Source organism: Zosterops lateralis (genome assembly GCF_965231275.1).
Source record: "Zosterops lateralis genome assembly, chromosome: Z".
Classification (NCBI taxonomy): domain Eukaryota; kingdom Metazoa; phylum Chordata; class Aves; order Passeriformes; family Zosteropidae; genus Zosterops; species Zosterops lateralis.
Genome location: NC_139800.1, coordinates 79,572,046 through 79,592,491, shown reverse-complemented (window position 1 = coordinate 79,592,491; position 20,446 = coordinate 79,572,046). Strand labels below are relative to the sequence as shown.

At 42.8% G+C, this 20,446-nt stretch overlaps 1 protein-coding gene across 2 annotated transcripts; it reads left to right on the top strand.

Annotated features, from left to right (window-relative positions):
- Nucleotides 1-497: 497 nt before the first annotated feature.
- MOSPD1 (motile sperm domain containing 1) lies at nt 498-14,487 on the top strand. Of its 2 annotated transcripts, XM_083884395.1 has the most exons (6): nt 498-573; nt 5,486-5,742; nt 5,927-6,002; nt 8,739-8,965; nt 10,895-11,056; nt 13,423-14,487. In XM_083884395.1, the coding sequence occupies exons 2-6, from the start codon at nt 5,589-5,591 to the stop codon at nt 13,452-13,454; spliced, it is 651 nt and encodes a 216-aa protein (XP_083740521.1). In that variant the 5' UTR covers nt 498-573; nt 5,486-5,588; the 3' UTR covers nt 13,455-14,487. The 2 variants fall into 2 exon arrangements, with proteins under 2 accessions (XP_083740521.1, XP_083740522.1); XM_083884396.1 differs by lacking the exons at nt 498-573; nt 13,423-14,487 and adding an exon at nt 11,631-13,370 and having other exon boundaries at nt 5,514-5,742.
- The last annotated feature ends 5,959 nt before the right edge of the window (nt 14,488-20,446 follow it).

Sequence of the window (20,446 nt, the reverse complement as noted above, 5' to 3'; positions counted from 1 at the left end):
AAAAAGGGAAGACGATATAGCGGATAATACACACTACGACCCCAAGTCCACAACCAGCCTAACTAAATGAAAGCACTTTAAGCAAAAAAGAAGAACCAAGAACAAAGGTAACAGCACGGAAGCGTTCACAGGGACAGCGCGACCCATTTCAGCCCTATCGCAGGACAGGCACACGGTCAGGGCTGGAATAAACACCATTAACCCCGGGGCCGACACTGGCCCTCCCTTCCAGCGGGCACCACCAGCCAGGGGCGGCACTGAGGGGAGGCCGCGCTGCCTCGGGACAGGCCAGAACACCCAGCAGCTGCCGCGCCACACCTCGGTAACCGCGAAACGAGGTGAAACAGCACTAAAAACCCCTCCCCGCAGGAGAGAGGAGGCAGGGGAAGAAGCAGCGGCCCCAAACAGCGGGTCAGCCCGAGATGGCGGCGGCGGGCGGGCGGGGCGGTGACGCGGGCGGGCCGGGGCGGGCCGGGCCGGGGCGGGGCGGGCGGTCCCAGCAGCCCCCGCGCTGCCCGCAGTGACGGGCGGACAAAGGGGCGCCGCGCCAGCCCCGCCACAGCGGCCCCGGGGGTGAGTGGGGCCGGGGGCACACCGGGAGCGGGGCGGGCGGGCCGAGCGACACCGCAGGCTGTCCCGGGCTGTGTCACCCCGCGGGCCGGCACTGCCTGCCGCGGCGCCGGGATGGGGAGCGGGGCGGCGGCCGCGCTGGGAGGCCTCGGCCTGGCGCCGCTTCCCCGCGGGGCCCGGGCTCTGTCCGGGCGGTGCGGGCCCGGGGGTCGCTCCGAAAGGCCAGAGGGTCGCTCCGAGGGCCTGGGGGTCGCTCCGAGGGCCCAGGGGTGGCTCCCAGGCCCCGGGGCGGTGCGGAGGGCCCGGGCCGGCTGCGGGAGGCGCCGTTATCGCGCAGCTGCCCCAGCCCCTATCGCCGCTCGCTGCTCCTCGTTGGAGAACAAAGAGGATCAATTAAGAGGGTGCAATTACTGCCGGCGGTAGGCACGGCTCGGAGCGCCGTCTCTCTCTTCCCAGGGAGGAGTGCTCCCCTCTGTTAGTCTGGGGCGGTGCGGGGCCACGCAGCGATAATAAGCACAACAACGGTTTGGTGCTTAAACACAAACTTAACTTGAGGAAATAGAGACTAAAGCACACGTGCCCTTGAGTGTCTTCTCCAGGACTCTTGCGAGCCTGTAGCAGAATGGATCAGAAGCGATGCACAGCTGTTACTTAATTTTTCACTGCTTTTCCTTAGTGCCTCTGTATTGCGTTTGAATATTGCCTTTTGTTAGCCACCTTTCCAGGATTTAAAAAAAAAAAAAAGTGATGTGGTCTTAATAAGTCTTGCTGTCAGTACCAGCACGATTTATGTGTTTGGTCATCAACTGTGGTAATAGTTAATGCTCCCAGACGCTTTCATTTCACAGCATCCTGGAGACACTTACCCATGACATTTCTCGTCACCCTGTGCAAGGGTAAACAGTAGCAGCTTTTGCAAAGTATCAGAGCAGTTCTGCCGGTTCAAAGGGGGACCTCGCTGAAACGCTTTGCAGGATGTGTGTGCCTCCGTAGATCAGCAGATTGAGGTGAGGTTGATTAACCAACTTGCTCAAGGTCATGGAGTGCCGGTGACAGGGCCAGCAGTAATGGAATCCAGCCATCCTGGCTGCCGGCTCTCTGCTCCCTCATCCTGGGGTGACACTCCCAAATAGTTGCAGGTAGTTTAAACATCGGTTTGCGTAAGTGCACGTTGAGGCCTTCAAAACATTCTGGGGAAGCAAAATGTTTATGGAGTGCCTCAGATCTCGTGCTGCTGTTTAAATATAGCTTAAAGTGATTGCATGGGAGGGAATTTTGAAGAAGACTTTGTGGTTTATTTTGTAAATATGTACTTAAAACCCATGAGTTTTACTGAGTATATAGTATAGAAAGACTTGTGTAGATTTAGAGGGTTGGTCATGAGGTGTAACAAAAGTAGATTACGGTGTAATTAGGCAACTTTTCAAACAGCAGTGTGGAGACTTGACTGTAGAGAGGTTTTCTTCTGAATGAAGTGTTTACCCGATGACATTCCCTGGAGTTATTTGCAGTTGTTATGAAGAAAAACAACCAACAAATGCGCTGGGAAGCCATGGTGACGAGGTTGTTGGAAGTTAAAATGGGAACAAAAAAAGTTCCTCAGTTGATTTATTTATTCAGCAGAAACTCGTTAAGTAAAAACAAATCACAATGGATGTTTTTTCTGACCCTGGAGAGAAGTTACGTTTCACTTGGTGTTTTTCTCTGTCAAGTTAAATTTATGAAGAAAGGGATTTCAAAGGAAACACTGGCACATCCGTGCTGTTGTGACACCAGCAGTATATATTTAGTAACTTCACGGAGGAAAGATCCCTATTGTGCTGAAAAAATACCAGTGACAATTGTTTGTCAGGGCTTCAGAGGGCGCTGGGAAGTGAGCTGGCATTGCTCAGGTGTTACACGCTGGCCCTGGGCAATGTTAACTGTGACAGATCCCTGCTCCTGCGGGAATTTCATCCCTGCTGCTGGGAGAAGCCCGTCTGTGCAGTGCAAACCACAGGCCTCAGACCCCAGATTGTGAGCTGGGACAGATTTGCTTGTGCTTACCTTGCTGCAAGCAGTCGTGGTGACTGCTGACCACAAAATGTAGTGGTTGTGGTGCAGTGGAAGTGCAGAAGAGCAACAGCTGAGTTTCTGTTCATGAAATGTCTGGGGAGCATGACCTTATTGTCATGGTTAGAGCTGCCGTGGGGTTAATCCGGGCAGAGAAGTTGTGGTGATACAAACTTTCTTTTTGTAAAAGGGTTGTCAGTTTCTCTTTGATGGGAGAGGTGTGCTGTTATCAAGAGTATCAATATAAACCATCACATCTCCCTAGCACAGGTGTGATTTATCAATCAGTCTTTGGGAGAAGCACTTTTACTGCTGTCACTGGGTGAGATGTCCCAGCAAAGTGACTTCTAAGCTAAAGCTCTTGTCTCAGAAAGGATGCTGGTTGCTTGTTTAGGAATCCAGAAATTTATACCCTGAATGACACTGCTGTGTCAGCAGATGTGTTACTATAGGCCCTCCAAACGTTAATTTTACAAGTTTGGGTGGCAGCTCCTCGTCCAGCCAAGTTAAATAGGAAAAGGAAGCAATAATGGGATGTGCTTTTTTAAGAGTGGTGGCTTTCCACAGGCAGGGTGTGGAATCCTGGGAGGTTTGCACGCTGCTTTCCACAGATGCGTAACAAAAATGAGCCTGTTGATAGGCATAGTGGTACATACCTCCACTGATACAGGGAACTGTGGTGTTCTGGGCACTGAACACTTGCCATGGACTGAGCTAAAGAAACTGGAGATGTGGGATGAAGCCAGGATTTGGAATGAAACACGTGCAGTGTTTAAATAAAAAAAATGTAAGCGTCAAAATAATATTGATTATTATAAATAATACTTGAAAATTTTATTAAACATAGTCAATTAAGTTGTGCAGCAGTGGCTTGCTGTTGGTTTTATGGTAGCTTAAAACATTTATTTGAAAAAAATCCCTTTTAATGTCAAAGTTTGCCTGTATTTCTGTTACAACATGATGTGCAGAGTATAGATAGATATGAGAACCAAAAATTCCTGTATATTCTTACTGCATACTGCATTGAGCTAACTTTGGTAAAAGAAATTTAAATAAATAATTTTTAGTCTTTTGCCTATGACAAGCATCAAAAGGTATTTTGTATTCAATACGTGCTGGCAGTTTTTCCACATTAGCTTTTCATGTAGTCTTAATATGTTTGAATGGAACAATTAAATTCACTTTGTAATAGGGCATGAAGTTGTTCAAGTAATAATACTTACACTTGCTGTACAAAGTCATTCCAGAGTTTGTTGATTCTTGTGAAACAAGAGGGATTCACCATAATTCCAAGAAGTACTTGGAACCCAAATTGCCACTTAGAGAGCCATTTCTTTTTCTAGACCCTTCTTAATAAGGTAACAGAACATCAGCTTGGAACACTGTCATTGGGGATTTGTTTTCAGAATATTATTAGTAGCATTTCAGTGAAGTGGAAACAAACCTGTGCTCTGAAAAGGAGCTGGATCATGAGGAAACACATTCCAGTGAGATCCGTGAATTTGAATTCTACAAGGATAAATTGCTATTTTAATAACAAAATGAATAACATTAAAAGCTTCTTTTGTGAATAAGAATCAGAACTTGTAAATCTTAAGCAAACACATGAACGTGTGTCATGTTTCAAGTATGGAATACATATCTGGTGTTTGGAAATGTGATCACGAGGATGTTTAGAATGCAGAAACAAGCATTTGTTTTTGATTGTTCATAATGTTTGGGCTATTTGCTGCTAGAAATTTCAGAAGCTAAATTCTTTAAGGTGCAACTATCCAGTGTATTGAGCTGCAGAACAGATAAAATGTACCTTATTTTGCAAAGCTTTATGGGAGGTGGAAATGGCATCTAATTAGTCAGTAGGAACTTTTTATAGTTTTAATATTTTTTGCTATGAACTTAGACCTCAAAGGAGACCTTCAGTTTGATAATTAATCTATATAGGCTGCAGTAAAATGTGACGTTCTTGTGGGGTGAGGAGAAGACTTTGTTCTCTCTGTCATGTGTTAAGTCAACGGTATGTGTGCTGAGGAGTCTGGCCTTAATTTTACTTTATGAATTACATTTGGGATTGTTTCTTGGTTGGGTCATGGATTCTGGTTTTAGTTCTGGAATGTCACTCAAAATAAAACAGAACCGTGGGGGGTGGCAGAGGGAGAATTGTGGTGATCATACTTTGGTTAGAGGTAGTGGTGGTAGAGAACCTGTCATCTCTTAATAAAACAGTAAATCCCAAATCTGGTGCTACTCATCCCAGTCATTTTTTCCACTCATTGCCTGTAACCACACAGCTGGAGCAGGGAGTTTGATTTAAACAAGACATGAAGGTGTTCCCCATTCCTTTGTTCTGAATGCCTGGGATTTCACATACCCGAGTGCCTAGGTGAGGAGATTCCTAACTTGTTATGCCTCATCCGGGGAAGTCATCCCCATGGAAAGGTTCCTGCCTAGACAGTGACTCCTGCTGCCTCAGTGTTGTTGCATGTCCTCATTTCTGCCCTCGTGTTTCTCAGGTGTTGCTGTCCTGAGGCAAGGTTGGGATTTCTTTTTGCTGTCGTTGTTTGGTTGGTGTTGCAAAGGCCCAGCATAAGCAGCCCTGGTCATAGACTGGGCCCACAAATGCTGCCATGATACACTGGAGAGGAGCTTATCCATTTGTTTTGTTAGCAGTTTGTTGAATAGATGAGAACCAAGTGCAAATTTTTTTTCTGTTTCAGTATTTTTGAAGGAGTATAAGTAGAGGTAGATTCATAATCAAGCATCACGTTTTATATTTTTGCACCTTTGTTAACTGCCTCAGTTTAGTATAGACTTATGGAAATAATCTTCTTGCCTTTTCTCTTTTTTTTCCCATTTTTTCCTTTAGAATTGCCAAAATGCTTTGGAATTCTTAAACGATTCAAAAACTGAAGTCTCTGAGGATACAAAGTCATAAGAACACAAGAAGCAGCAAGGAGGATTCAGTGCCAATGCAGCAACAAAAAAGACAGCCAGAGTTAGTGGAAGGAAATCTTCCTGTTTTTGTTTTTCCTACAGAACTTATATTTTATGCAGATGACCAGTCAACACACAAGCAGGTGTTGACTCTATATAACCCCTATGAGTTTGCCTTAAAATTCAAAGGTGGGTTTCTTAGGTTAAGTTCTGTTTAAGGGTTAGTTGATGATCTTGAAAAGTCCAATTAATAATTCATGTAACAAATCGTATCTGTGACAAAACCAAACTCGTGTCTCTACATGTATCTGTTGATGAAGCTGGTGATGTATCAATTCATGATTTGTTACCACTCCTGTCCTTTTCCTTGCAGTTCTTTGTACAACTCCAAATAAATATGCGGTGGTGGATGCTACTGGTGCAGTGAAGCCTCAGTGCTGTGTTGATATGTGAGTAGAAATTGAGTTTTTTCCTAATAGACAACATTTTATTACCTTAATTTCTTTCATTATTTAGGAGGCTGTAAATGACAGCATGCATGTTATAATGTATAAGTTGGATAAATATATGTTTTCCTAATCTCCCGTATACTTGTGGCTCTGATTTTTGCTGTTCTTTCCATCTAGAGCAGCAGTATTATAATGTTGGAGATATATCTTTCTTTAATTTTGCCTTTGGGCATAAATAAAATGCCAGTAAATGCATCTTGTAAGGCACGTTTGTAAACCAGAGCAGGAGTAATATGAGCCTCCTGTGAGCACCTTTTTGTTAGAAATAACAAGAAAAGCAAACCCCCCAGGGCTGAGATTTGTTTGTGGGAAATACTTGTTTGCAGATTGGCAAAATGGAAAATGTATACTCAGTTCTACTGAGCACATTTTCCTGGGCCATGTTAATAATGGTAGTTTTGCCTACCTTTCACCCTGACCTCCTGTCTCAGATCTCTGTGCCTCCCCTTTGTCCCTGTGCTGTCAGGTGTCCCCCCAGTCACTCAGGACAGGAGGAGGCTGCTTAAGTGACCACAGCAATGTACAGGGTCTGTAGACTGCTGAGAGCTGGAGCAGTGTAGGTGTATCAACTAAAATGTAACCGTAAAATGCAACTCTTTTTATCTTCTATTTGCCACATTATTTCTGTGCTGCTGTACAGATATCTGAAGTACCTAAAAGAGCAGACTGAACTTTTCGAATATACATTTTCCAAACTGTAAAACACCACCTGGAGTCTCTGGTTAACAAATGGCCATATACAGAAACCTTTTGTCAGATTAATAATAACTTTTCTTGGGTAATGGCTCTTTATTCCTATAGACTGTTTTCCTTAGGTGCAATTTGAAAATGCCAAGGACTCGCCAAATGAAAGGAAGTTTAGAATGTGAAATTAGAAGGTTTCAGTAAGCAGGGGCAATAATGCTAAAAATGAAACTAAACAAGTCAGAATATATCACTGTACCACTGAGCTATTCCATTCTTTAGCAGACATTTACACAAGCTTGATTACATTTGGTTAAACAAATGGGTTTTATTAGATAAAGAAAAATAAGACATGCACATGTTCCAAGGGGATTTTTTTGTGCAGCAAAACCCCCCCATCCCATTCCAGTGGTTGCTGTCTAAGGACAGAAGTATTTACTGCTGGGATATGAGCAGTACTATGCAAGTGTGGCCATTTGCCAGATAAACAGATATTCTACAGAGCTTCCAATTATGCAATGATCTCTAAAAAGAAACAGGAGAATGTGTCTGTTTATAAGGGTCTGCAGAAAATATCTCCTTGCTTGGCAGCAGATACATGTTCTCCTAGCACAGTGTTATGTAAAGATTCTGTTTAGGTTGGTAGTTGAAAGGACTAGGAGTAGGGACACCAATTTAAAAGGAAGTGTTAAAGGAAGAAATCAGAGTTGATCTGCTGTGCTGATATGCTGAGGGCTGTGTGAATTAGGGCTGTGGGGGGAAAAAGCCTTTTGTTTTGGTGAAGGCAGTTGCCCAGCCAACACTCCACTTGCTGAAAGCCTGTCATAGGCACACTCCTTTGCCTCTGAAGTGATGTAAAACATCACTGCAGCCTCTGCTGAGGGGATGACTTGGTCTCTGTGTTCTGTGTTGAATAGTCTATTCAAACCAGACACCAGTTGCAAGCACTGGCTACGTGCTAATGCTTGTAGATGTCTTGGTGTGATATAGTTCCTTTATATGAAGACTGAAAAACAAAAATCCGTTACTTGCAGCATTTTAATGTATATGGTATCACAAAGATTGGTTTCTTGAAGCAATTTTAGGACTACTATGCTATGTTACTAAGGGTGCAGTCATTTCCCCTCATGAGATGGCAACCTTCTTATCTGTACCTATGTTCTTCAGATAAGCTGCTGTTATCTTGGAAATTTAGAACAGCCTCTCACAAAAAACATCTGGAAAAATAGCTGAAATCGTTATTTACACTAAGAGCTGGTACCACTTCAAAACCTAAATGTTGTAGCTTTTCAATGCTAGATATGTATTCTAATGATGAATCATGAATGCAGGGAGGAGGCAGTTGAGCACAGCACTGCTCAGAGGTCTGTTTTGCTGTTGATCAGTGCTATTTTAAAGCTGTGCTTTTTATAGCTTCCAAACATGCTGTCAATGGTGGGTTTCTGATTTTGAAAATCCCTAGCTGACTCTTGTCTGTAGAGGGAACGTGTTTTGCTTCGAGAAGAGTAGAATTGTAAAGCTTTGGGCCTGGTTTCCTTGAGAAGCTGGGCTATTGCTTGCCAAACACCTGTCCAACTCCTTTCCTTCCCTGCCCACTCCACTCCCCTCAATACCTTTAAAATAAATCATTGGCCAGCATCACACAACTTTGATACATGAAGAGGAGGCATCTTTCAGATAATTGATGTCTCATCAACTGGCAGCTGGGCCTCAGACTGAGGCAGAGATGGGCTTGAGACGAAGACTGAACTGTCCTGTTTGGCCAGGAGCATTTATATTTGGGAATTAAAGCAAACATAAGAAGGGGAGGGAGGAGGTAAGATCAAGTCTTCAAGAATATTGAGTAATGGAGGAGGTAATGGAGGTCTGGATTATTCCAGTTTATCTGGAGGAGGAGAGACAGAGGCCAGACTTTGTGATATAGGATATAATTCCACAGCAGACATTCTCCTTAGTAGTTCATCTGTTTGAAAATGTTGTTTTTCTCTGCAGTGTGATTCGTCACAGAGACGTTCGGGCTGCTTACTATGGTGTCATAGATAAATTCCGCCTCCAAGTGTCTGAGCAGAGCCAGAGGAAAGCTTTAGGGAAAAAGGAGATTATTGCTACTCTGCTCCCATCTGCAAAGGAACAACAACAACAAAAGGAAGAGGAGGAAAAACGAATAAAAGAACACCTGGCTGAAAGTGTCTTTTTTGAGCAGACTTTGTGTCAACCAGGTAGCTGATATTTTTACCCCTCCTATGTTCTGAATCAGTTTTGAATAGCCCAAGTGAACAGACTTAAAACATTTTTAAAATATAAACAGAAATAAATTTTAAAATAATTAATTTTACTTACCTGTAAGACTGCTGTCTTTAGCACTTGAGGGTGACAGTATACAAGAACCCAAACTGTGGCTATTCTGTTTATGCTGTCTTGATCAATCAAGACCCTTTGCTGCCCTGTGTTTGCATGTCATACCTTGGAGAGTGTATCCCCTGTACCTGTGGAGCAGGAGTTCTTATACAGACAGTGGGAATTTATCTGTGAAAGGATGGTACTGATTTTTTCCCTTGGGCTCTTTCAAAACGTATGCCCCTTCTGAGTTTGTTCCAAACTGTTAATCCCCCATTTCCTGATGAGCAGGAAATATTGCCAGAACATCTTCTGAAGTGCTCCTTGTTCTGTGCCCTGTCCTTTGTCTGTCCCACAAGAACAGAAGAGCACAGTTGGTGGCTGAAAACTCTTCGTGTTTCATGCACACAGTGAGGAAGTGAATCAACAGTCTTGAAAACCTAGGCCAGACAGTTAAATTGAGGGGGTAGGATATAAAGTGTCAAGTTGTACCTGAAATTAATCTAAACTGATTCTTGATGGTCTACATTCTTCCTACTTTTACTGATTTATACTGAAATGTTCTTGTCACAGTTACATTTTTTAGGACAACAAAAATCAATTCCAGAAAATAGATGAACCTCCTTGAGAGTGTTCATGTTAAAATTAATCTGTTTCACTATTTATACTGAGTTTGTTGGCTGGTAAAACACTGTATTAAAAAAAAACCCCTCATAATAGATATTAGTAGGAAACACAGTTAAAGCAAACCAACAAAGGTGCCTGGGCTCACAGAACAAAATGTGGTAGTTGCTCCAGGACAGAGGGCCTGAGCCATCTTGAACAATCTGATACTGGTCTTATTCCAAATGCTGTTTCTCTCCTTAGAAACCTTGTTGACTACATTATATTGCTTACTTAAAGAAAAGTAGTAAACAAAGAAACCACAGTTTTGCATGTAACCTGCAACCTGGAAATCAGAGATTTATGGAATTAAAATAGAGCACATATTGCTAGTCACTGAGGATAGGAGAAGTTGATAAAAACATTGGCTACTTTCCAGTGGGTCTTAAGGATTTGATTAGAGGTATTCAACTAACACGTTAACAGCTCTTTTCAAAGATGACACAGTGGGCCTTTGAGTAGGTTCCAGCTGTTAAAGTGCAGAGCAATAAAGACTATGAAGGACTCTTTATTGTCTGTGCTTTGCATTTCCTTATTCTGGTAGTACTGGTCTGTCAGCGTAGTTCACTCTCACAGTTTTTAAAGATTCAAATTTTACCATTTTGTGGCATCTAAACTGACTCTGGCTCAAGTGTAGCCCTTGAATCCTGTAAAGAATGAAGGGGAGCTGATCTGGCCCAAGAACTTGTGCTCCTGCTGCAGGCAGGTTTGTTTAAGAGGTGCGAGCAGTTACTGCCTGTGCATGGTCTCTTAACTGATTGTTTACTGATCACTGAAGGAACATATCGAGGAATGGAGTCAGGATGCACAGGGAAACCTCAAGCATTTCTGAGACATCCAGCTGTCCTGAGTGTGTGTATATAGCAACTGGGCCTGGCAGGCTCTGTTCCTCCAGAAGGGAGAGGTTTGGGAAGTCATGTGAAAACAAGTTCCAGCATCAGAACAGGGAGCAGCCTCCTCCACTGCAGAATGCAGAAGGTTTAGAAGGGTGGCTTTAAGAGTTGTCTTCCACCCCCTGCAAACTCCAGAGCAAATAGGAAAATCTGAGGCTATTTCAGCTCCAATATACTGCAGACATTTTTTGCAGGATATTTAATGTTTATATTGTTTAGATCTTCCTGACAACTGGTGCTGTCTTGCTTTTTCAGAAAACAGAACTGCCTCGTCGGGACCTAGTTTACTCACAGTCTTCCTTGGGGTGGTGTGTGTCGCAGCACTAATGCTACCTACATTGGGGGAAATGGAATCCCTGGTGCCTCTCTACCTCCACTTAAGTGTGAATCAAAAGCTAGTAGCTGCTTATGTTTTAGGTAAGTACTTTGGATTTTATAAACATTCTCCTGCAACGTTTTTGTGTGTGGAAAACTTCACCTGTCTTTGCCAGTGGCCTCGGGAAACTGGATGGAGACAAAGCACCACAATACATTTTGATTTGCATTTTGGCTTACATCTTTATTTGTAGCCATGGTGATAGCAGGCTAAATTAGTTATTGTGTTTTAGACCAGATTTGAGTTGATACCTATTGCACACAGGCCCCTACATGCTAATTTCAGGTTTATTTGATGATGGTCCAACAGCAGTCATCTGCCGACACACCTGAACGGAATGTGCTGTTTCTTACTCCTGCATTGCAATAGTTACTCTGTTGCAGAATGTAGAATGTGTTATTGTGTTTCTCCCTCCAACCCCCCCGGGCTGTTTTCTATACCTTCATTCTCTGTACTGTTCAATAAGCAGTTGATACGTGTAGCAGTAAATTGTTGCAAACCCAGTCTGAGACCGCTACCATCCGCAGTTCTTCCTGATTTGTAACTTGCTCCTGCAGTAGCATAGATGAGTTCAGCACTTCATTTGTTATGACTATTTCTCTGTAACTATTTCAGATTTGAAGAACAGTCACACTAAACTCAATTCTCCTGTCCCACTACCTGGCAGAAATGAGGATTTAAAGGAAAAGAGCTAGGCAGCTCCAAACTGATAGCTAGAGGTGAGGTAGTGATGGGGAAAGGTGCGAGTTCTTGATGGTTCGTGCACACTCTGCTGACTCTCGAAGGTCCATCTGCTGGAGTGGTTTGAAATCTCACTTGTGGCTCTTTGCCCAAGCTGATGGATTCTCAGACCAGGACCTTGCAGTAATCCTCACTTTGTTTTTATCTCTGCTTTTGAAAATTACTCTGGGTTCTGCTGGTGCTAGCTAGAGTTCTAAGCCTTTTGACTTCATACATTTGCAACAACTGAACCTGTCTGTAGATTGCCTATGATGTTTTTACTTCTTTGCTGGCAGCATTTTTAGTGCTCATGGACAGATTCTTTTTGTGTGCAGCTCTTGCTCATGTAGAAAGTCAATTGCTCTTGAGAAGTTGAAACCACTTTGCTCCACAAGGAATTACAAGTGGATTGTGGAGCATTTAATGGAAAGGGTTGTTATACCACACCAACAGGAGTATATGATATTTGAGAAGTATTTGATTTACAGAAATGGGTTAGACCCTTTATTGTCTGTAAGTCCCAGTACAAGTGGTGCAGGCTGTTCTCCAGAAGCCTCTGCTGTTCCTCTGTGATGATGGAATTGATCCAAGCTAAAGATCCAGCACCTGTGGCAGCTGGATTGTCTGAACCAATACAGACCTTAATAAATAGCTGAGCTGTAGTTCCTCTTTAAGGGATAATTTGCTGATCTAATGGAAGGCAGTGTTGCAGCTCTGTTCTGTTGTGCTTCTGCCTTTATCACCTTCATAAAGGAGCCAAGTTCCATCAGGATGGAGTGGCAGGGGACAAAATAGTCTCAGAGATGTCTTTATCCATAGTGAGATCTGTAGGCTTTAGCTGAGCTTTCTGCAGTGAAAGGCTGTTACAGTGACATCATCTGAGCCTGCAAGACAGTGAGATTGCCCAAGAACTGATAAATTGTTATTTTGGTGTTGCATAAGGCTGGAATTCAAGGAGCTCCTATGTCCTTCCATCTACCTCCCTTACCTTGTGCAATATAACCTATGGTTAAGAACTGCAGATTTGTACCTTTTCCTGTATCAGCACATAATTAAAATGAACTTTTCAGTGTGTCATGAGTAGGTTTATTAGCCCCTAGTTCCTGTTTTCATCTGATTTTAATTGTTTTTAACCTCTGTCAGAGCAGTCATTTTTTTCCTCCCTCTTTAAAGGTCACAACAAAGAGTCTGTTGAAAGCTCCCTCTGCAGACTGACAAGGAAGCTTAACATCTTTGTCTAAAACTGGTCTTTGATCAGTTATTATTCACAGAGCAGGAAAAAAAGCCTTGGAGCCTTCAACTGATCTGCCTTAGTGATGATTCAGCATTCAAATGACACTGCCCATAACTGGCTCCCATGAGAAATGGGGTTTGGGTGCTAGTGTTACACTTACACAAGTCACAAGTTCAATGTTAAGATTTTCCAGTAGAGAAATCAGTAATTGTTTGGAGTATTTTTATCTTCTTTGACATTCAGTTATTACATGCACCACACATCAGTGTTGATTTTTGACTATATTAAAGTTTGGAGCTATACTTATAGTATTTAAGTGTTTATATAAATGCATTCTGCATGTATTTATGCACTTTTCCCATTTTTCTGGCCTGTGACGGGGTAAACTCTTTATTTTAAATGTTTTATTTTGAGTGAAATAGAAGTGTTTAGTTCTTCATTCTTGTCTTTCAGGTCTCATCACCATGGTTATTTTAAGAACATGAGCAATGAGTTCATAGGATGTCAAACACCTTACTGTATATTCACATCATGAATGTGGACTGCCTTTTACTCCCATTTGGCTCATTAAGATGCTAGCAAAACTGTTCAGTGATTTAAGAAACCTTCAGAAGTGTAATATATTTTAACTGTGTATAATAAATGAAAGACTCAAAGCACTTTGCGGTGCTTCTGTAACAGACAGCTATGAAATGTTCAGTGATACCTGTGAAAATAATTTGAAAAAAAAAAACTTTTATATCTATGCCTACTGTAAAAAAAAAATCCTTATTAAAACAACATTTGTTATTTTTAGTCTATGTTCACATCAGTGCGTGATCACTATAAAAGCAAACTGTTTTCTGTAAAAACACTCATTTTTTTTTTGTGGTTGTACCTGCCGAGGCTGGCACATAGCACTTGTGTATATACATACCAGAGGGCTGAGAGTCCTGGCTGATCATTGAGGAAAATGAAAAATTCCATCACTGGAACTATGAAATAAACCATGAATTTTAGGTGAAGAAGTAATTCTCAAATTTCTTACTTCATCATTACCAATATATCGTTGAATGCTCATTTTCTTACCTGGGGAAATAATTCCTTGCAACAGCCATTTTGTACCACAATTGTTAGACAATAAAAACAAGTCTTATAATCAGATCCTTTCATTTCTTAGGGATGCATGGAAGTGGCATTAAGGAAGCTGAACTTGTACTAATACAAAATACACAATTTTTTCTATTTTAGAGACCAAACCAAGTGAAATAGCAAAAGCATTTCTCTACATCCCTCCCCCTACAGCTACCACAGAGACTTTTCTATAAGAAGCTCCTGCTTAAATGCCAGTTTCATATTTGAGGTGAACATTAATCTTGTTTCATACAACAAGTATTTCCCTTCATTTGACATTTCATTGTCGAGATGTTAATTTTAAAAGGGCAGCTATTACTGCGTTGGATTCATACAGACAAATCTTTGTTTGTAAGAGATCTATAGAGTATGCTCTGATATGAATAATAAAATTTGGAAATCAAACCTTCTTTCCCCTGCATGTTATGGGTCACTTTTCTGCTTGCTCGTGAAAATACAAAGAAACCGTGCAAAAAAGTGTTTCTTAAAAAAAAAATAAGAAAAAAAGAAGGAGAAAGAGAAGTTGAAAAAAGTTGTTAACCACTACATTTTTTCTTATATAACGCTATTTCAGTTTGATTCTTGGAAGAACTGGGATTGTGTCATCCATCGATCAGCATCAGATGATAAAGTCAAACATTAACATTCACTAAGAAAAAAACCAAAAAAGGTTCCCAGCTGGTTTAGAAGGCTGTGTGCCAGAGCCTGCTGCAGGCACAGCACTTCCCTCTAGCACTGAGCTCCTGCCTGGTCAGTGTTTTCCTGCCACTGCAGGGCTCTGTTCCTGTAGATTCACTGTCCCTCAGTGAACTCTGATTTTCACCAGGTGGTTTAGTTCAACCTGCTACTCCCTGGGGAAGGGTGAGGGAATGGAGCAGAAGTTGGGCAGATAAAAGTGCCGTGTGGTATCTCATCTTAGCACCCAAAAGCCAGGCTGAACATTTTGCCCAAGCTGATTAAAAAAGCCCAACACAAACCTTTTTTTTCCCCCTGTATCCTGGCATTCCGGTCATGGACTGGGATCATGTTTTGCCAGACAGCTGGAGAAGTGCAGAAGTGATAATCTCACCTGTAGGAACTCAGAGTCACTGAGTGACTGTAACCAGGTCTGACACCTGCAGCTGCCTCAGTCCTGCAAATGATTGGTCTAGAAAAACACCTTGACCAAAGAAATCAGGAACAAAAAGGCATCATCAACCAAAAAGACTAAAAACATTGGACCAGTACTTTGTCAAGGCAACAGAGGAGCAATACACAGGGAAAAAAAAAAAAAAGAAAAAAAAAAAAGAAAAAAAAAAAAGAAGGAAAGGAAAAAAAAAGAAGAAATGCACAGAGGAGTAACTCAGCAGATGCAGATAAAACTGGTGCTTGGGTGAAATAAGGATGACAAGTGTGAATTCTGACTTCTTTCTCCTTCAGGGAGGTTGCAGCACACTGCAGAACGACAGATTTATCCCAGTTTGGAAAACAAGACCTGAGGACTGTTTCAGTTCAGCACTGAGAGAGAACATATCAAATTATGTTACAGCATAGTCATAGGGTGCAGTAGTAAAATTTTACCAGGTGGATACACAAGATTTGGAAGATATTTCCTGATTTTATGTATATTTATGTGCATGCACATACCTCTAGTATTTCTGAAACTTAAGAGTTTCAGAAAACACTGAATGCCTTTGGAAACAAGACCTGAGACACTGAATACACCTCTTAGAAACACCAGGAAAAACAGTTAAGTGTTCACGTCATTTCCCGTATTTCCTGACTCCTAACACAAACAGTCATTTCCTTGCAGTGGGCAAGTATTTTCAGCAGACAGTTGGGAGGGCTTTGAGATCATCCAGCAGAAACAATCCTGGTGTTTACCCAGCCCTTGCTGTGGCACTGATATCCCAGAGGAGCCGTGCTGGCAGCAGGAAGTGGGAACGCTGCTGAGATCATTTTGGGGAGCGTCACTCCCAGTCGCTTGGTACATGATCTTCTCTAGGTGTTTGCACTTGTCTGGATCAGAAAATCCTGAGGTGATCATGTTTCTCCAGAGGGGTAAATCACGGAGTGCTTGAAACTTCAGGAGACCCAGTGCACTGTTACAGAGCTCCAGGGATTGAAGGGGCTGCCAGGGAATCAGTTAATTGCACCAGGGATTGCAGCTGATAATGGAGCCCCAGGGAGCTGGGCCATCACCTGGAAAGAAATCAGCCCCTGCAAAGGGAAAAGCTGAGCTGCTGCTGCTGCTGCTGCTGCTGACATGTCTCAAGACACGCCCCAGGAAGACAATGGGGCGTTGCTGTCAGATGAGAACAGTCACTGCTCCTCTTGAAACTGTTCCACAGGGATGTCTGAGCAGCTCCAAGAGGAGCCCATGCACAGAACTATGCCTTCAATAAAAAAAAGCAGAGAAATCCTGCAATCAGCTAATTAAGAACTGTCAAAGCCAATCATATGTTATTTCGTCTTATGCTCATATGTGCAAGTATCTGATAACCAGCAAGCCTAAACTGGAAAGAGGCTGCCAAATAGGTTTGGCAATAAATCATTTTATTTTAGTCCTCATTTGTCAATGTACATTTAAGACACTTCACTTTCCTTACAACAGCTTTCCTTATAAATGCCAGGTTCCATTGCCCCTTTCCTTTTTCAGGACTGTGAACCTCACACTTCAAACTTACACTCAGGGAAACATCAAATGTAAGGGTCAGGTCTTTAAAAACCACTTGTACAGGCAGCCTTAAAAAACCCCAAACGTTGAATCATCTTTGCCAGGTGGGTTTTGAGTTGTTGGGTTGGAACAGCTCAGGTGCTTTGCCCTCTGACTTGCATGAGCCCCTTTGGCAGTGAAAAGAAGGGAACACACTTTCCCTACAAGGCATGCAGGGCTGAGCAATCCTGGTATTGACCCTCCTGCCAGCTGTGTGCAGATAGAGGGGCCAAGTGGCTGTGGAAAACAGGTTCCCTCCTGTGTCCCCGGGAAACAGGGCACTCTCTGCTTGCTGCAGTGTGGGGAAGGCACCACCTCTCACTAGAGCTGGAGGAGAAACATCCAAAGTTAATAGTGCTGGAGTCTCTTTCCCTCAGGCATAATGTGCTGCCTGAGGAAATTAAATTAAGACTGAAACCACTGAAGGAGAGTGAAGTTCACTGCTGCCAGCAGCCCATCACTCACTCTTTACTGCCCCGCAGGAGCTGGTGAGGATTGGGAAACCATCGCCTTGCAGTGAGCAAGAGCATTTACAGATAACGACCTCAGTGAAAGGAGCCGGGAGAACAAGTGAATCCTCCCAAAAGCAGAGCTGGAGGAATGAACACAGGCAGGCGACACTTGCAGCATCACAGCTAAAGCTGAGTAAGGGTATGCACTCACTCGCTTTTGTGTGTATTTTTGTCTTGTTTAGAAGATCTCCACTGAATGCTAACGAGCTGTTGACTTTGGATAATGAGCTGTAGCTAATGCACAATCAGTTCTAGGAAATCGGCAGAGCTGTATGACCTCACTGACAATATAATGTGGAATTACATGCAGGCAAAGCTACCACACTGGTCCTGAAAACATCAGAGACTGCATGCAAAGAAATAATTTAAGGAAGAGCACAACCACAATTACAGCTATGGGTGTCTCCTCACTGTGAGGAAAAAGATTGGTAAGAAGGTCCACCTGAGTAACAGGCACCATGTAATGCAACTTAAATCCATCTTTCCAGTTTAAAAAAAAATAATAAATTAGCCATAAAATTTTCAATAGCAAAATATGATTTACAGTAACAAAGTGAGACTGTTTTTCTGTAGAAAACTGCACACTCGGTGGCTTGAGGTATAAACATTAGATCAATTAGATGAACATTTGCTTTGACAAACAAAAAACCACCATCAAGAGACAAAACTGCAGTGGGGCTCTGGAAACACGTGTTCCATCAACATCACCAAACCCATTTGTGCCTTTCCCTCAGGAATCGGCCAGGAATCTCCACAATCCAAACCGACTGCTGAAGTGAATGCACTTAAAATGAAAGGATGTTGATGTATTTTTAGCAGGAAGCTTCTTGGAGTGATTTCAGTGCCAGCTGTATTTAAACTGGCTTAAAAGACAACACAGTGCCCGATTTCTGTGCCACAAACCCCGACACGTGCTATGCACGTCATGGGTTTGACTTTTCTCCACACAAGAACAAAATTAACCAGGAGAACCACATTTCCCAAGATTAGTCCCTGCAGCAAAACCTACTTCCTCTTGAGCAGCTCTTCCTACCTGGGTTGACATTCAACAAAATTCTAAACATTTAAATACAATTATTTGTCATGGCAGGAAGTCTTAAAATAGCAAGTATTTTCTAAGGCTCTTACAAAGCAAATAAAAGAACAAGAAAACAAACTAAGAGAAGAATTTTATTGATAAATGCCAGATTTGTCTGAGGAATCTCTGTGGCACTGGGGATGTCTCAGCAGTTCCTTGAGAGACACAGGGGAGCCAGCACAAAGGCATGTGGAGACTGTGTTGGGTTTTGGTTTGAATGCACCCGACTCCTCCCCCCGTCTGAAATTTCTGCTCCCCAGCCAGCTACTGAAAGTCAAACGAGGTTATTCTCCTTCAGTGGCTACATTTTTTTTTTTGCCTCCTCTCCCATGGTTCTACCACAACGCCTCAGTGGTGGAAGCAGTCTCAGCATGTGTGTGAGGTCTGAGTCTTTGGGATGCAGGGTGTCTGCCTCGAGTGCTCCATGCCAGAGGAAAGGAATCTCCAGAGCGAGGCCTGGGATGGCTGGAAACTGCTGTCAAGTTTATCAAACAAGGATGCTCCCACCAGATATGCAGAAATGGGAAGGTTCCACTGGTACAGGTAAAACAATCACCCCTAAAAAATGCACCTGAGGTGACAATTTTTACATCCAGTTACTGAAAAGGATTCTTGCCCAATACTCCTCTCTGTGTCAGTAAGGTTTTAATTACTGTACTGTGGTTGTAAACATTCAGTTGCATTTACAAATATTTCAACTTGTTGCTTCCAGGAGAAGAGGGATCAACTTAAACTCCATCTGCCTGTTGGTGATGAGAAAGGTTGCTTAAAACAGGATAGGAAGAGCTCACACAGTTTAATTATGACTCCTGAAGCTCTCTATTTTAAGTAAATGAGTTACGACTCCAGCATATGCAAGAGTACAACAGCATAAAGTGAACATTTCTGAAATGACGACTGCTAAGAGAGGCACAAGCTGTTCTCAAGCTCATGGGAGTGCTGGAGGTCCCCCCAGTCACTTCACTGGCAAATCATTGCACAATAGCAGGGCTGGACTCACAAACAGCACTGATACTGGAACCACAGCACACATCTATAAATGGAAATATCTCAGTCTCACCAAACTTTGGAGACTTGTTTTGTTTCTATGGGTTGGTGATCATTTACATTCAAGCTTTCTGAAAAAAAAAAAAAACGGTGAGAAGTAAGAATTTAGGATTAAGTTCTTACACTGATCTCAGGAGGACCTTGGGCAGCTGCTCAGCTGAGCACTCAGGTCACCTGCCTCACTGGCAACACACAGAAGTTCCTGCAAGTCAATCTAGCTGAGGCAGAGGCTCATTTTTCCTGGCATTTGTATCTCTCTTCCAGAGGGAAGTATCTATCCCTCTGCTAAATGCAGCAACCACTGAGGGGTTCATTCCAAAAATACAGCCCCCTGAGCACTGGCACAGTTACCAGTGTTCCCTCAGCAACTGTGCTGCTCTGGAGAAGGTGGAAGGAAGAAAAACACGCATCACTTGTCAAGGAAGACACAGAGGCCCAAGATCTGATTTAACTGCCAACAAATCCTACAGGATAATTTTCTACCAGACCAAGCAAGTGCTGAACCCAAGTGTGATTTTTGGAAGGTCCCTTTCATGGCAGAATCCCAGAGAGAAGCAGAGGCAGTATTAAAAGCATGGGTTACTAGACAAGTACAGGGTTGATTATGTGCATTGTATAACATCCTGATTTCCTGAATCCAGATACACATTCTATAGTATAACTGGTTCCAAAACCTTTCATTTCAGTGGAAAAAAACCCCTGTATGTGTCACCAAGACTCCAGGGAGCAAAACTGCAGCTTCTTGGTGATGTGGAGATAACACACTGAGATGCTTGCCCACAATTTCAATGCAATTTCTGTTTTGCAAAAGCAGGGAAAGGAACAGATACAGATAAATAACTATTTCACTCTTGTCCAAGAGCAAGAATTGACCCAGAGAAGTTGTGGACTCCCCATCCCTGGGACTGTTCGAAGCTGGGTTGGATGGGACTTGGAGCAACCTGGTCTGGTGGAACATATCCCTGCCCATGACAGGGGGTGGAATGAGATAATTTTTAAGGTCCCTTCCAACACAACCCATTCCATAATTCC

Coding starts and splice junctions, on each gene's coding strand:
- MOSPD1 (XM_083884396.1), top strand. CDS start 5,589: ATGCAGCAACAAAAAAGACAGCCAGAGTTAGTGGAAGGAAATCTTCCT. Junction 5,743..5,926: donor GTTTGCCTTAAAATTCAAAG/GTGGGTTTCTTA, acceptor TTTTCCTTGCAG/TTCTTTGTACAACTCCAAAT. Junction 11,057..11,630: donor AGTAGCTGCTTATGTTTTAG/GTAAGTACTTTG, acceptor TAACTATTTCAG/ATTTGAAGAACAGTCACACT.